The following is a 16,333-nucleotide window of genomic DNA, read 5'->3' as shown; positions in this document are numbered from 1 at the left end:
GAACTGGAGCAATAAGAATAGCGCCTCCTGGGTATTTTTTTTAAGATTTTATTTATTTATTTGACAGACAGAGATCACAAGTAGGCAGAGAGGCAGGTAGAGAGAGAGGGAGAAGCAGGCTCCCCTCTGAGCAGAGAGTCTGATGCGGGGCTCGATCCCAGAGCCCTAAGATCACGACCTGAGTGGAAGGCAGAGGCTTAACCCACTGAGCCACTCAGGCGCCCCCTCCTGGGTATTTACCCCAAAGATACAAATGTAGTGATCCGAAGGGGCACGTGCACCCCAATGTTTATAGCGCAATGTCCACAATAGCCAAACTATGGAAAGAACCTAGATGTCCATCAACAGATGAATGGATAAAGAAGATGTATATATATATGTGTGTATATATATATACATACATATACATATATACAATGGAATATTATATATATATACAGTATATATATACAGTATATATATACAGTATATGTATATATATATGTATATATATATATATATATATATATACACAATGGAATATTATGCAGCCATCAAAAGAAACAAAATCTTGCCATTTGCAATGAGGTGGATGGAGCTAGAGGGTATTATGCTAAGCAAGATAAGTCAGTCAGAGAAAGACAATTATCATATGATCTCCCTGATATGAGGAATTTCAGAGGCAGGGTGGGGGGTCACGCAGGGAAGGGAGGGAAAAATGAAACAAGATGGGATTGGGAGGGAGACAAGAGGCTCTTAATCTCACAAAACAAACTGAGGATTGCTGGGGGCTGGGTGGGGAGGGATAGGGTGGCTGGGTGATGGACATTGGGGCATTGGGGAGGGTATGTGCCATGGTGAGTGCTGTGAGTTGTGTAAGCCTGACGATTCACAGGCCTGTACCCCTGATGCAAATAATACATTGTATGTTAATTTAAAAAAAAAGAAGAAGAAGAAGAATAGCGCCTCCCTCCTGGGGTGGTTGTGCAGACCAGACCCATGGGGACACACACGGGGCTCCTACTCGGTACTCACCGTCTGCAGCTCCCAGCCCAGGTGTACCCTCAGAGATTTGACAAACATGTGCAGGAAGCGGCCCAGCAGGAAGGCCAGGCACAGCAGCGAGGGCCAGTAGAACAGGACCGTCTCGAACCTCCCCAAAAACTGCAACCAAAACAGAGCATGGTGCGGGCTATCACTGGGCCAGGGCCAGGCCACCGGTGAGGCTGTGGCCAGGGATCTGCCTGCCCCTGCCCGCGCCCAGCAAGCCCACTCTCTCAGAGCTGGGCAGCCAGGGGTCCATCTCTGCTCCCCTAGCCCCCCACTGTGGCACCTGCCAGGGCCTACAGCCCAGCAGCACTGGGTGTGAGTCCTAATATCCCCATTTTATTTTATACAAAGGGCTTTCATGGCTTCTTCTGTTCAGGAATTAAATATTGCTTTCAGAAAATACAACAGTGGGGGAGAGAAAGAAGGGTGAAGAGGGGAAATAGGGAGGAGAGGACAGAAGAGGAGAAAATAGGGAGAGAGTAGAGAGAGAAGGAAGAACGGAAAGAGAAGGAAGAAAAGGAAGGAATGAAAGGAGGAAGGAGGGGAGGAGGAAAGGAAGGAAGGGAGGGAAGGAGGGGAAGGCACAAAGGAAGAAGGAAGGAAGGAAGGTGGGAGGGAGGATAGGGAGGAAGGAAGGCCCCATAACTGCTATCATGTTGACAGCAACACAGGTTCCCAAGTACAGATCTCTCAAGATGGTTCTCATAGTTTATCTGTGATTTTAGTTTCATTTTAATGACACACACACACACACACACACACTGTAAATTTTTTTCACTGTTTCAGGACAAGTAATATTGTGACTTATCTTTCACAATCTAGAGTTTGGTTTTGTGGAATTTTAAAAAATGATTTATCTATTTATTTCAGACACAAAGGGAGTGTGTGCTTGAGCAGGGGGAGGGGCAGAGGGAGAGGGAGAAGGAGAGAATCCCAACCAGACTCCCTGCCCAGTACAGAGCTGGACACGGGGCTCCATCCCATGACCCCAAGATCACGACCCAAGCTGAAATCAAGAGCTGGCAGTTCAGCTGACTGAGCCACCCAGGCGTCCCAGTTTTCTGTGTTTCCAGAGCACTTGCTCCCACGGGGAGCTGGGTTTTGATGTCGTGCTGTTCAGGTGGACGGAAGCATGCTGAGATGTGGGGGCTCTTGTCTCCCCTTCATCCTCCTCTCTAATGTCTGTTCCCTGCTTACACATCAGACATCACCACTGCCGATATTCCCGTTTCTTCCCTCTGTATCCAGCCTTATATCTCTATCATAAACTGAAATTATACCAAATACATAGGTCTGTATACATCATAATCAGCTGCCCACAGGCTCACAAATTATTTGCATACATCACTCCTAATGCTGCATAACAGTGCCTTATTTACATGAACCAACTTTAAAGTTTCTCCTAATTTTTGACTTTTTAGACTCTTCCAATGTCTCATTTTTATATATAATGTTTCCATGAATACATTTCAGAACATGAGACGAAATCTTTATTATTACCTTAGTCTGGATTCCAGGCCCATGATTTTTAACCCGTAAGTCCCATTAGCCCCTGAGCCTCATTTTCTCATCAGTGAACTGGGGACGGCCCCCACAGACAGCCTTCAAAGGGCCTCGAAGCACTCGTTAATCTGGGGGGCTGAGCCTCGAACAACACCTAGCAGACAGCAGTTCTTAACATTAGTGATTCTGAGCATAGAGGTAAGACCCTGCCCTCTCCCTTAATTAACCACGAATATTTCAAATTTCAGAAGAACCTCGGAAGCCTGGAAGCTCTCCAAGATACCAGAGTAAATGCCGGGGATCTGGAATCTCCGGCACTGTGAGCAGAGTGGAGGGTATCTTTTTGGGCAGAGATGTGCTAGAATGTTCTTAATCCCAGCACAGAGATGCAGAGGGAAAGCCCGGCCCCAAACTCGTTTTCTAGCCCAGCTCCCCCAGACTCCCTTCTTCACACCCTCTAGTCCCCCACAGTGAGTGAAGCCCAGGATAGACCTTGGCAAGGCTCCTATCAGCTCCAGACCCCAGTGGCCCACTGGTGCTCCCCCCACCTGCCTAGTCACCCTTCTAGATGCAGCGTGACACCGTCTTTCATCTTGTTCCTTTTCCTCACATACAAGGCCAAACAGATGAACCAGTTCCCTCCAGTTCCAACCTGACATGGTCAACCTGGAGGGTTCATCCAGTCCAACTTCCCATTTTCCGGACAGAGAAAGTGAGGCTACATGAAGGTATTGAAAGAAATGAGCTTTGGAGTCAGCCAGACCTGGTCTCAACTCGCGAATCTGCTATTTCTGAAGAGTTACTTAATACACTTGGCCTCCGTTTCCTCACCTGTGAAACGGGTCTGCTGAGAGGCTCCTCACCTCAAGGGGCTGCTGTGAACATGAACTGAGAGGACTCTGTCTGTGAATGAGCGCCTTGATAGTGTAAGATGTACAAATGGAAGCACCATGAACGGTTCCAACTCTCCTTCCGTTCACACGAGGTAACTGAAGCCCAGAGAGTGGCAGGGGCTCGTCCAATGTCACACAGCAAACTGGTCACGGGGACAGGACTGAATACTCTAAACTTAGCTCAGCAGGGACTCACCTGTCCGTGGGGACACTCTGTGATGTAAAGGACGGTGACAGCAAACCTGCAGGACACAAACAGGTTTGGGGTACTGTGGCTGCCCCCTGCATAGCCTGCAGGAAGAAGCCCAGATTCCATCAGCCTGGAACTCCCTCCCCTTCCCCTCCTCCTTGGGAGGGCTGGTGCCCAGGCCTCTGTGTCCCTCCCTCCCAGATCAGCCACCCTGCTTATGCTCAAGTACGGGCACCAAATTCATCTCGCGTGAGCTCGGACAGGACACAATTCTGGTCTGCATCTGTGGGGTTGACAATCCATGAAGGATGGGCTTGTATGTCCCACCGGATCGAGTCAGGGACGGTAGTCCACAGGGGCAACAGCAAGATACAGACCAAGAGGCCAGAACACATGATCCACAGGGACTGGCCTGTTCTCCCGCGTGTTCCTGGGCTCCGAACAGGGATATGATAGGGTGTTTGCCGAGGGAGTAAGCGGGTGGGTGAAGGGATGCAGGAGTCTGGCGTGAGCAGTGGTGTGTGCTGGAGACTGTGGGGGATGGAGAGACAGGGGAGGCCTGCCCGCAGTGCCCTGAATGTCAAGCTGAGGTGCACGGACTTTTGGCTGGGCTCCCAAGGGGGACAGGACAGCACAGAGAAGCAGCATCCAAACGGGACTCCTACATGCCCCCCACCAGGACTCTGGGCAGTTTACAGAAATGAAGTCTGCTCCATTGCTGACTTTGGGGAACATTCTGATCACAAGCGGCTCATGAAGCAGAAAGCACAGTGGACCGACCTTCTGCAGCCTGACGTGCAGTCCCACAGACAGGCCCCAGTGGGACTGCGACCAGTCACCCCACCCGCCCATCTTGAGCCTCAGGTCTGGGCAAAGAAGCCCTCCATGGGGAGCTCCCAAGTTACCCCCAGCCCTTTGTCCAGTGGTCAGCCACGGCCGAAGCAGTCACAGGAAGGCAGGCAGGCGGCGTCCGTCTTACCAGATCAGAGAGTAGCTGAAGCCGAGGACAGAGCTGAGCAGCTGGAACTCCGAAGAGAGGCAGGCGAAGAAGGGGAAGTGGGACAGGCCGACTTCCATGCCTCCGATCAGCAGCACAAAGGCTGGGAGAGACAGAGTGAGAAATGTCGTGAGTCCTCTTCTCACGGGCTCAGCGTGTACCATGGAAGCGATGGGGCTTTACAGGGACTTTGGGTCGCAGGCCTCAGGACCCAAGGAGATGAGATGACAAGCCCCAGCTCCGCAAGGAGGAATGCAGGAATGTCTTTCCCCCTGGCAAATGACCCTTCCTGGGACCTCTTCCATGCCAGGCACTGGCTACGTATTGAGATGGAGAAGACCTGGCCCCTGCCTTTGGCCAGCTCACAGCGTGAGGTACAGACAGGCCACGTAAAGGGACAAACAGAAACGACCAAGAGTAAAGCACTGGGAGTGGACCACGGCAACACAAAGCGAGGTGATGTGTGTGCACAAAGCCTCGTGTAACCACCCTGTCCTAGATGAGGCGATCATGATATTCATTCTGCCACTGACTAGCTCTTAGAGGGTTTAACAGGGTCCAGGAAAATCTAATCATGTAAGATGACCTTTACGAAGTATCTGCATTAAGCCGGGTCCAGAGCCAGGCACTAAGACTACAGGAGGAATGAACTAGCTTCTGCTTTGAGATGCTTGCTGTCTAGTAGAGAAGACAGGAGGAAGGTAAGTGGTGTGTTAACAGAGGCACAGTCAATCTGCTGTGGGACAAGAAGTGGAAGCCACTGACTTCACCTGCGTCCCGATCAGGGAAGGCTTCATGGAGGTGGTGACATTTAGCAAGGCCAGGAAATAAAGCAAGTGTTTGTAAGATGGAGAGGAGAAGGGAAGGAAGGGAATCCTCAATCCCAGAATGGGAAGGAGATGGCCGGTTGGGGGCTGGTCAGTATTTACGTGCATGTGAGGGGTGGGTGGTCAGCAGGACAGGACCATATATGAGGAAGAATTTTTGTGAGGAAAGAAGCCCCAAGAGCATTATTTTGCAATCTACCTGTCATAGAGGCAGACAGGGCAACTAAGACGGCAAAACCAAACCCAGAGAAAACATCTACTAGAAATCTAGGTCTCGAGGCCATTTGGTCTCGACATCTGAATCGTGGAAACAGAGGAAGGCAATGGGATGTCTGAAGGCCCGAGAACAGAACAGCCCCCAATCTGCCCGCAGACACAAGACACCGAAGCTGAAATCCCAGCTGAAAGCGACCAGGTGACAAAGGCTGCAAATCACGGGTGAGAAAAACCTGTTGGCCCTGACCTCGCTCTGCAGGACTATCTCAGGCCGCTCCCACGACACAGCCCCATTGAGGCAGCCTGCAGACCCATACGACTCTAAAGCGAGAGGGAGAGGAACGTTAGGAGCTGGGAAACCAAGGGTGCAGACGCCAGCGGAGGGAAGAAGCTGACTGGGGAAGGCTCAGGGTATTAGGAGGATACAGCTCTATGATCACTTTGTGACAACAAAAGAGAGGGAGCTCGAGCCACGAAGCAGGAAATGATGTTCTGACCCTGCCAGCTGCTCTACAGCACTGGTCTTTAGGAACCTGCAAATCCAGATGGCAATTAGATACTACCTTACCCATGCTGAGATGCTGTCATTGTTTTAAAAATAGAAAATACCGTTGGGGAGGGTGTGGAGAGAGATCGGAGCCCCCACATGCTGTAGATACATGGAGGAGAGCAGAGTCCGGTCACAGATCCACGAGTATGTGGCCGATTGATGCTGACAAAGGTCCAAAGGCAATTTTGTGGGCAAAGAACAGGTTTTTGAAATACATGGTATTGAAAAAAAAAATGGATAACCAAAAGCAAAAAAAACCAAAAACAATAACAAAAACAAACCCTTCATCCTTACCTCATACTATACACAAAACACTTAAGTGCAAATATCATGATTATAAAGGTTCCAGAAAAACACAGGAGAAAATCTAAATGACCTTAGATTAGACAAAGATTTCTTCTAGAACACCATCAGCATGATCCATAAAAGAAAATGAATAAGTTAGGTTTCATCAAAATTTTAAGTCAGCTTTTCAAAAGAAAGTGTTGGTAGAATGAAAACAAAAGCCACAGGTGGGAGCAAATACAATTCAGACATTTGATAAAGACTACCACACAGAACGAGATATAGAACCATCAAAACTCAATAGGAAGGAAACAAAACCCCTCACTTTTGTAAATAATGAAAGCGATCCAGGACCCTTTACCAAAGCAGCTACAGGGTCAGCAAATAAGCACATGAAAATATGCGCAACCTCCTCCGTCATCATGAAAATGCAAATTAAACCACAATAAGACAGCACTACATGCTTCTTGGAATGGCTAAAATTAAAAAGACTTCGCTTATTCATTTGTTTTATAGATTCTACATATGAATAAAGTCATACAGTATTTGTCTTTCTCAGTCTGACTTACTTCACTGTACCTCTAGGTCCATCTATGTTGTTGCAAATGGCGAGATTTCATCCTTTATGGCTGAGTAATATTCCTCTGTGTGTGTGTGTGTGTGTGTGTGTGTATCCACAACTTCTTTATCCATTTATCGATGGGCACCTAGGTTGCTTCTATATCTTGGCTACTGTAATAATGCTGCAATGAACACAGGGTGCTTCTATCTTTTCAGCTTAATGTTTTTCATTTTCTTTGGGTAAAATGCGCAGTAGTGGAATTACTGGATCGTATAGTAATGCTATTTTTAATATTTTAGGACTCTCCAACTATTTTCCACAGTGGCTGTACCAATTTACATTCCCACAAACAGTCCATGAAGGCTTCGTTTTTCTCCACATCCTCGCCAACACTTGTTATTTCTTAATAAGCAAACAAACGAAAAGCAGAATCAGATCTATATTTACAGAGAACAAAATGATGGTTGCCAGAGGGAGTGCAAAATGGATGAAGGGGACTCATAGATTGCCGGTTATAGAATGAAAAGGCCACAAGAATAAAAGGCACAGCATGGGGCATATAGTCAATAACATTATAATAGCGTTGCATAATGACAGATGGGAGCTACATTTGCGGTAAGCAGAGCATAACATACCGAGATGTTGAATCACTATGTTGGACACCTTAAACTAATGTAATTAAATTAAAAAAAAATTTTTTTTGAGTGAGACAGTGCATGCATGAGTGGGGGTGGCAGAGAGGGGTAGAGAAGGGAGAGAGAGAATCTTTTTTTTTTTTTAAAGATTTATTTATTATCTGAAAGTGTGGTGGGGAAAAGGGAAGGGTAGAGAGAATCTTTTTTTTAAGACTTCATTTATTTATATTTGTCAAAGAGAGAGACAGAAATAGCGAGAGAGAGCATAAACCCAGGGAGTGGCCAGCAGAAGGAGAAGCAGGCTCCCCCTGAGCCAGGAGCCCAAAGCCAGACTCAATCCCAGGACACTGGGATCATGATCTGAGCCAAAGGCAGACACTTAACTGACTGTGCCACCCAGGCAACCCTGGAGAGAGACAATCTTAAGCAGGTTCTACCCTCAGTGTGGAGCCGGACATGGGGCTCGATTTCATAATCCTGAGATCAGACCTCAGTCAAAATCAAGAGTCACGTGCTTAGCTGACTGAACCACCTAAGGGCCCCAAAGATGATGATTATTATTTTTTTTAATAATGTATTGCATTTCTTTTTTTTTTTTAAGATTTTATTTATTTATTTGACAGACAGAGATCACAAGTAGGCAGAGAGGCAGGCAGAGAGAGAGAGAGAGGGAAGCAGGCTCCCTGCTGAGCAGAGAGCCCGATGCGGGACTCGATCCCAGGACCCTGAGATCATGACCTGAGCCGAAGGCAGCGGCTTAACCCACTGAGCCACCCAGGCGCCCCCAAAGATTATTTTTAAAAGAGACTGACTCCTCAAAACAAACTGAGGGTTTCAGAAGGCAGGAGGTGGGGGGATGGGGTAGCCGGGTGATGGGTATTAAGGACGGCACGTGATGTAATGAGCACTGGGTGTTATATACAACTAATGAATCACTGAACACTACATCAAACACTACTGATGTACTAGATGTTGGCTAACTGAACATAAAAAATTAAAAAAATAAAATAAAGGGCACCTGGGTGGCTCAGTGGGTTAAAGCTTCTGCCTTCAGCTCAGGTCATGATCCCAGGGTCCTGGGATAGAGCCCTGAATCAGGCTCTCTGCTCAGCAGGGAGTGTGCTTCCTCCTCTCTCTCTCCCTGCCTTTCTGCCTACTTTTGATCCCTGTCTGTCAAATAAATAAATAATCTTTAAAAAAATAAATAAAATAAAAGCTGAGAAAGAAGGGGAAAAAATAAAAAGAGACTGACAACAATATAAATAAAAAATAGAAAGACTGACTACGTGTTGCCAAGGATACGGAGAAAGTAGAAGTCTTGCATGCTGATGGTTGTAATCGAAAATGGAACAATCACTTTGGAAAACGGTTTGACGATTTCCTTAAAAAGTGTGATCTTCTACATGAAGATCCAGCCATTCCACTCACAGGTACGTACCCAGGGAAAATGGAAGCAGAGGTACACAAAGATTTGTGCACAAATGTTCATAGTGGCTTTATTTGCAAGAGCTAAAGACGCAAATAAATCAAATGTCCATCAAGAGGGGATTTCTCCCCGGTGGGATGGCCAATTACAAGGTTTCCAACTTTTGGTTTCCGTTCAGGTCAAGGTCCCAGGGTCATGGAGTTGAGCCCCACTCAATTAGCACGGAGTCTGCTTAAGACTTTCCCTCCATCTCCTTCCCCGTCTCCTCCCCATCCCCACCCCAGGAGCTCTCGCTCGTTTGCGCTCTCTCTCTCTCTGTCATGAATAAATAAATCTTGTTAAAAGGAAAAAAAAGGTGAATGGGCACACACAAAGTCTGTTTTCTCAATATAGTGTAACACCATCTGGCAATAAGAAAGAATGAATTTCTGGCACAGGTTAAAGGTATATGAATCTCAAAATAGCTACGTTCTGTGAAAGAAGATACACCAAAATAAAAAAGTACATCCTGTATAATTCCATTTATATAAAATTCTGGAAAAAGATCAGTGATGAGGGCAGTGATGGAATAGGGTGGGAAGGAGAGATGACAAAAGATGACAAGGAAGTTTATGGGGTTCGTTGTCTTGATTGCGGTCCAGATTTCACAGATGTCAACATTTGTCAGAACTTATCAGATTGTACACATCAAAGAGGTGTCTGGTGGCATATCATTTCAGTGTTATTTGCATTTCCCTAAAGACTAATGAGATGCTGACAGGCATTTGCTCATACAGGCCTGGAGGCCCTCAGAGAGAACCCAGCTGGGCAGAGAGGTTTGGAGTCATTGTACTGGGATGGCCTATTCGGTAAATTAGAGTCGATCCTTCAGGGAGAACAAGAGACATGGGGAATGAAGGGGCCTCAGACCAATGGCAAAGAAATAAGCATTGTTCTGTGAGGAGGAATGCCAGGGCTTGTTGATATCAAGAAGGCAGCATGCCTAGGACTCAGGACTGAAATTTCAGGGGTGGGTGATGGTGAACCCACTTTTTAAACCTTTATTCTCTATCTGAAGGAACTCTGACTCTCCCTGGAAGAAAGCCGCACAAAAAAGCTTTGAGACCTGGCAGATGATGCATCTTCCTTGGGGAGGTTACAGGCAGGGAGGAACACTGATGGCTCATAACGTTTATCCCGATCCCTGGGAACCCGTGCATGTGCTCTCTGAAAGCAAGACTTGCCACGGCAAAAATCCCGGCCGGTATGCGGCAGCCCTTACCTTGGGCCCACTGTGGGATCTGCAAGGGCTGGTAGCCTTCTGAGAACAAGAACATGACCTTATTGGCCGTGGCCCCAAAGGCGATTCCATAGGACCATCGGTTACTAAAGGTGCCCACGAAGTCCAGAGGTCTGTGAAGGAGGGAAACAGCTCGTGAGGCCAGACCGTGGCTCCGTCCAACAGTTCACCTCCAAATTATCAATCCTACCCTGAGGAGGGAGTATTGGGTCGTGAATTTTTCATTTCAACTGGCATTTTCCTGAGACCCTCAGGGCCAATTCTGGGGGTAAATGTGGATTCAGGGTACCGAAGTGAGGAAGACCAAAATCTTTGTCCTTGAGGAGCTCCAAGTCCTGGGGAGGAGAATGAGGGAAGGGACACAAGCAAGGACACTAATAACCATGAGGACAAACAAAATAGGATGAGTTTCATCTATGAGAGACACAGGCAGTGTGACTCAAGAGACCGAAACAAGGACTATGTGCTCAACAGGCCTGGGGGAACCTGCCCTGTGCCCGGCTGCTAGGAGCGCCTCAACATCCCTGGAGAGGTCTGGGTAGCATTGGCCATGGGGGTTCCACGCAAGCGTACCTTCCCGGCCACAGCTGACTGGACCAGGGGTGACCACCTGACCCTGGATGGGCCAGTCAGACGCCTGGTCTTGGATTTTGGGCTTCTGACCCTGAGGACACGGGCCAGTCAGCTGTTAAAATTCTGTTTTGGAAAGTCATGCCACATTGGGATCAGAGTTGGTGCTAGAGGCAAATGGAGGTTTTAGGGAAGGAAGGATCCTAAATCAGATGATAAAAGCAGATAGCAGAGAGGACAATAATAAAATGGTGCTGAGGGGCTCTTGTGACGCAGGGAGGCAAGAACAGAATTAGTCTCCCAGAGATGACCATCTCAGGAGACCAGCGGCCATGAGGCTGGCCTTGCCAGATTCTGTGAAATCTCTGTAACTTTATAAAAATCCTTTATTACCCTTCTACAAAAACAAGCTTTATAGGATGTCTGTTTCTTCTAATCAAAATAGCTCTGTCCAGATCAAAGTCAGCAACCACATCTGGAAAAAAGAAAGGACTTTCCCGTCAAAGGACCATCTGAAGCAAGTTTTGATGAAAACACTGGGAGCAAGGCGTGGAGGCAGGGACCTGGGGCCAGGGTCTGGATCTCACCTCCTGTCCCTTTAGTCTTGCTCATCCTGTCCTTCAAGGCCCAGCTCAAGGAGCACCTCTTCTGGGAAGCCCCCCCATTATTACCCAGACCCCTCCCAGCAGGCCCACCTAGGTGCTGCCTTGCCTGTGTCCCCTCAGCCCTAAGGGCATGTCCGTGTTTCACACACTACTGCTTGTCTAGAAAACTATACGCTCTAAGGGGTGGGTACCTAGTACAGGCTCTTGAAAAGAGTGGGTGCTCAGCGCACATTCACCAACACCCGTTTTGTGGACGGGAACCAAATTCAGTCAGTCCCACCTGTGGTACCTCAGAGATATGTGAGACTGTTTCCAGATCCTTCAGACAGATGGCAGCCCCCGCTCTGCTTATGGCGGCAACACCATGGGTGGCAAATGAAGAACTGCTTGGCAAACTGGTGTGCCACGCACCAGCGAGGGGCTCCCGAAGCATGAAGACGGTGGGCCTGACAGAACTCCTCAGAAAAGCGGGGGTTTTAATGGAAAAGTGGCCAGGGAGCAAGCAGGCTGTGCCCTTACCAACTGAAGTCGAAGCAGTTCAACATGACCCATAGGGAGCTCCTGCTTCCTAAAAAGTCCCACACCAGCCCGCCTGTCAGACGCCCAGGGCCGAGTCTGGCTCTGCACCCCAAACAGTGGGGCTCAGGCTTGGCCTTTCGGGAGCAACTGACCCCTTCAGTGGGTGCTTTCCAGAATGAGTCTGCTCCTCAGAGCTGGCACAGGGCCTCCCTATGTCACCCTGAACCCGTAGGTCACTGCTAGCCTTGGTCTCGATGCCCTGCTTCCTCTCCCTTCGCCAGAGCCCAAGGTGGAGACCTTAGTGTGTTCGTACACTCGAGCCTGCTTAGGCTCCAACACTGGGAGAATCAGAGCAAATATCAAGCAGACCTCAGTGAAATCTCTTGTCACTTGTTAGCTGTGTGGACTTGGGCTGTCATCCATGACCTGAGGATAAGAACCTCCAGTATGCTAGGTCCGCAAGAAGGCTCGTCCAAGTAATACAGGCAAAGCTAAAGGTTCAGTGCCTGGGTCACGGTCACTGTGCAGTAACTGTTATCTGCTTTATCATCATTATTATTATGAATTATTAAAGGATGATGTGGCAGGGATATGAACGATTAGAGCATAAAGATAAATGTGATCAGGAGTGCAGAGACTCAGGATGGCAGAGCCAGCAAGGGCTTGAAAGCAGCCTCGTCCGGGCGGGATCTCCTGGTGTGTGACCCATGGTGCCATCCCAGCACGAATGTTTGCTGCTGCTGGTGACCAACCCAGAGCTCGCTTCCTCCTGCTTCCCAAGGCCGCCACAGTGCTGGGTGTGCAAAGGCCGTTCCCACAGGGAGCGGAGCCTCCCTGAGACGTTGTAATCACATCTGGGCAGCCCTGGGTGCTGAGGCCACACTGGCTTGGAGGCCAATTCTGAATTTCCAGAGCTGGGCAGGGATGGGGAAGGGAGGGGAAGGAGGGGTGGAGAGGAGGCAAGGCTGGAGCGGAAACGGGGAGCTGTGCTGGCCTTGCAACAGGGTTCCCCAAGCTGTGGCGACCACTCACATGATGATTTCAAAGCGGTTCCCCAGGAGGTGAGAAGTGTCCTCTCTCTGCTTACGGTGCTCTCGTCTTTGGAGAAAGGACAAGATCAAAATGATGAAAAGCTACGGGAAGAGAAGAGGAGAGCGTCAGTGGGAACATTCATCCTCAGCGTGGCCACGGGGCCTTCCCTGAAAGAAAACGTGTGGTGAGCAGAGGGCATGGAATGTCTGTGACTCCTCAGACCCCCGAGGCGGGGAGCTGGCTACGTGCATTCTCGAGCTTCCAGAAAGCTCAGTTTTGTACTGAGCTTACCTTTGTTCTGCCCTGAACAGGTTCAAATCCCGTCTCCCCCACAGACTGACTGGAAGAGAGACCTAACTTCGCTGATTTCCATTTCCTCATCTGCAAAAAGGGGATAAACCCTGTCAGGTTACAAATCCTTCTTTGTTCTTTTTTTTTTTTTAACCTCCTGTGGATTCAATCATATTCGCAATTCTTGATACCTCTTGTCTCTCCCCCTTTACAAGAAACCTCTTGAGAGCTGTCTACATTCGCTGCCTTCATTTCCTCGCCTCTCGCTTGCTCTTTAACCCCCTAACCTGGCTTCACCCCCATCCATGGAAACACCTCTGGCCAAAGTAAAAAATTACCATCAATCCAATGGAATCTTGACGCCCAAATCTGGTTGATCTCTCAGCCGTGTTCCATGGTGTTGACCACCTCCTCCTCTTAGAAACACCCTCTTCCCTAGGCTTCCATCAGCTGTGCTTTTCTGGGTGTTCTCCATTACCTCTCAGCCTCCTCTGCTGGATTACTAAAGTGCTCCTCATAATGCCTCATAGTTCAGTCCAAGGACCCCTTATTACCGGATCCTCTCACCCACATCCATGCCTTCAATGACCATCAATGCACAGAAGACTCACATGCTTGACTCTTCAGCGCAGACCTTGTCCATGAGCTCCGTAACTGTTCATCAAACTACAGAGTTGGCGTTTCTTTTTGATGTACTGAAAGCTTCTTAAATTCAGTATGTCTTAAAATGGAATTCATGATTTGCTTCTCTGCCCCGTTCTTTCAACCACCCTAAACCCTGATGTCTTCTGGTTCTCCTTAACTAGTGAATGTCAGATACTGCCATTCTTCTGGCTGTGCAAGTGATGAAACCCACACCCCCTCAACTCTTCCTCTCCCTAACTTCTCTATTCGATGCATTACCCAGTCCTATTGTCTTTCCTCCCAAAAGTCTTAAGCTGACCACCACCATCCAGGATGAGCTAAAATCTGTAACCATCTCCTCTCGGGCCTACCTCTATGTGATTCCCGCAGTGCGACCAGAAAGATCATTTCAAAACAGAAATCTGATCACACCAGCCTCGTGCTGGAAACAGTCGTTACTCCCTACTGCACTTGGAGTGCAGACACCACTCCTTCGCACAGAGCCCCACAGGGCTCCACCAGACCCAGGTCCACTCACCTCCCAGATACCTCCACCTCAGCTCCCTACTCCAGTCACACAAGTCCTCTCAGCTCCTCACACTCTCCATTCCCCTCTTCCACAGGGCCTTTGCACGTGCTCTCCTGCCTGCCTGAGAGGCTCTATACCACATCTCCCAGCAGACCTCAGCTATCATCGCTTCCTTAGAAGAACTTTTTTTTTACTCCCCTAAAAACCAGTGTCTTTGACTCTTTGGCCTTAAAACGCCTTCTTCTGCCTGCTTTTTTGGTGCATAATGCAAGACAACAAGTTGAGGAAATTCACCCGATGTCTCTCTGCTGACCTATTCAGGCTTCTCTGGGAGTCTGTGTATGGGAGTGACCCAGTCTGCTCCATGCTCTCCCCTGCTTTTACTTACTGATGGGATGAGGGAATAATGGAGGAAGAGCTCCAAGTCCACCGAGCCGACACAGGTGCCATTTAGCTGCCTGGTTCTGAAAAACAGCCCAAACCACATTCACACCATCAGTCACGGCTGCAGTCACTGACCCGTCAGCCTTTGAGCATCACTGGCAGAAGCTCGGCTTGTACCCCACTAAGACCATCTGATCTTTTTTAACTTTGCTTCCTCAGGGCCAGCACTGCCCACTGCGATGTGTCTTCCCTAAGTGAATTTATCCTCATCCATATTTCTTTCTCCAGCCTGATTATCTATCCAACTGTCCTGCTAACCGGATCTAACTCCTTTTTTCTTTCGTTCCTTTTTTTTTTTTTTGATTAATTAATTTATCTCTTAAGTAGTCTCTATACCCAACATGGGCTCAAACTCATGACCGCAAGGTCAAGGGTCATACGTTCCATGGACTGAGCCAGCAGTGCTCCTAGCTCCTTCCTTTCTTGATGACACCGTTGGGAACAGATTCAGGCTCTGTGAGGCCCAATGCTTATCTAATTTGGACATCCTTTTCAAATAAAACTAAGAAATCCTCTTACTTTTTCCTATTTTCAGGAAAACATGCCGCCACATAAACACTTAACAGGGTGCCCCCCACTCCTCAGCCTCCCGCCGAGCCTTGGCAGGACTCCCTGTGTGGGAGGCTGGAGCTTCATTAACTGGGCAGGAACGCCACAGGCATCTGGACCAGTGGCTGCAGACTGTGTCCTCCCCAGGCTGCAGGAGCAGGATGCTGGGGCCTCGGGGCTAAAAGATGACAAGGCAGTTCCACGACTTCTCTTGACAGGGACCCTCTCCTTTCCGGACTCCCCATACTTTGCTCTTGCCGCTCGGATTCCACTCCACCCCCTCCCCCCCAGGGTGCGCTCACGGGCACCCACAGGTCTGCGCTACCCATGGTGGCATCCGTCTGGCCCTCTCCAGGCTTCCTTCCCTGGCCGGCTCCTGCTTTTCCCTCCAAGGTCTCAGGGAAGAGCACTCCTCAGGGAAACCCGTCAGCGGAGCACCTTTCCCTGTAGTTCTTTAAAACCCCAATGTCCCCCAGGTGTGTGTAACCATGGGTCCAAAAGATCCTAGAAGTGGTGGGGAAGGCGCAGGAACCCAGGTCGCCAGAAACATGATAGAACCCTAAAGGTCACACTTGTGCTTTCAGGAGGGTACACGGAGCACATACACCAGCCTCCCCATCCCATACAAAACCCTCCAAATGACAAAGATGTCATTTAAAAAAAAAAAAAATCGCTCAGGTCATGATCTCAGGGTCCTGGGATCGAGTCCCGCATCGGGCTCTCTGCTCAGCGGGGAACCTGCTTCCCCCCCTCTTTCTCTCTGCCTGCCTCTCTGCCT

The 16,333-nt window shown here is 48.8% G+C and overlaps 1 protein-coding gene across 4 annotated transcripts in view; it reads right to left on the bottom strand.

Annotated features, from left to right (window-relative positions):
* LOC125083866 (stimulated by retinoic acid gene 6 protein-like) overlaps positions 1-16,333 on the bottom strand; it is a 48,633-nt gene that overhangs the window by 22,099 nt on the left and 10,201 nt on the right. For 3 of the 4 annotated variants that reach the window (XM_047700852.1, XM_047700850.1, XM_047700851.1), the window contains exons 2-7: positions 14,951-15,026; positions 13,119-13,219; positions 10,375-10,505; positions 4,595-4,715; positions 3,622-3,667; positions 1,015-1,143 (exon numbers count right to left, since the gene is read on the bottom strand). In XM_047700852.1, coding sequence (XP_047556808.1) covers positions 1,015-1,143; positions 3,622-3,667; positions 4,595-4,715; positions 10,375-10,429 — 351 coding nt within the window. In that variant the 5' untranslated portion in view covers positions 10,430-10,505; positions 13,119-13,219; positions 14,951-15,026. The remainder of the gene's footprint in view (positions 1-1,014; positions 1,144-3,621; positions 3,668-4,594; positions 4,716-10,374; positions 10,506-13,118; positions 13,220-14,950; positions 15,027-16,333) is intronic. The other variant, XM_047700853.1, reaches the window with a different exon arrangement.

Source organism: Lutra lutra, chromosome 13, assembly GCF_902655055.1.
Source record: "Lutra lutra chromosome 13, mLutLut1.2, whole genome shotgun sequence".
Lineage (NCBI taxonomy): Eukaryota > Metazoa > Chordata > Mammalia > Carnivora > Mustelidae > Lutra > Lutra lutra.
Note: the sequence above shows the minus strand (reverse complement) of the source record. Positions and strands in the feature narration are given on the sequence as shown.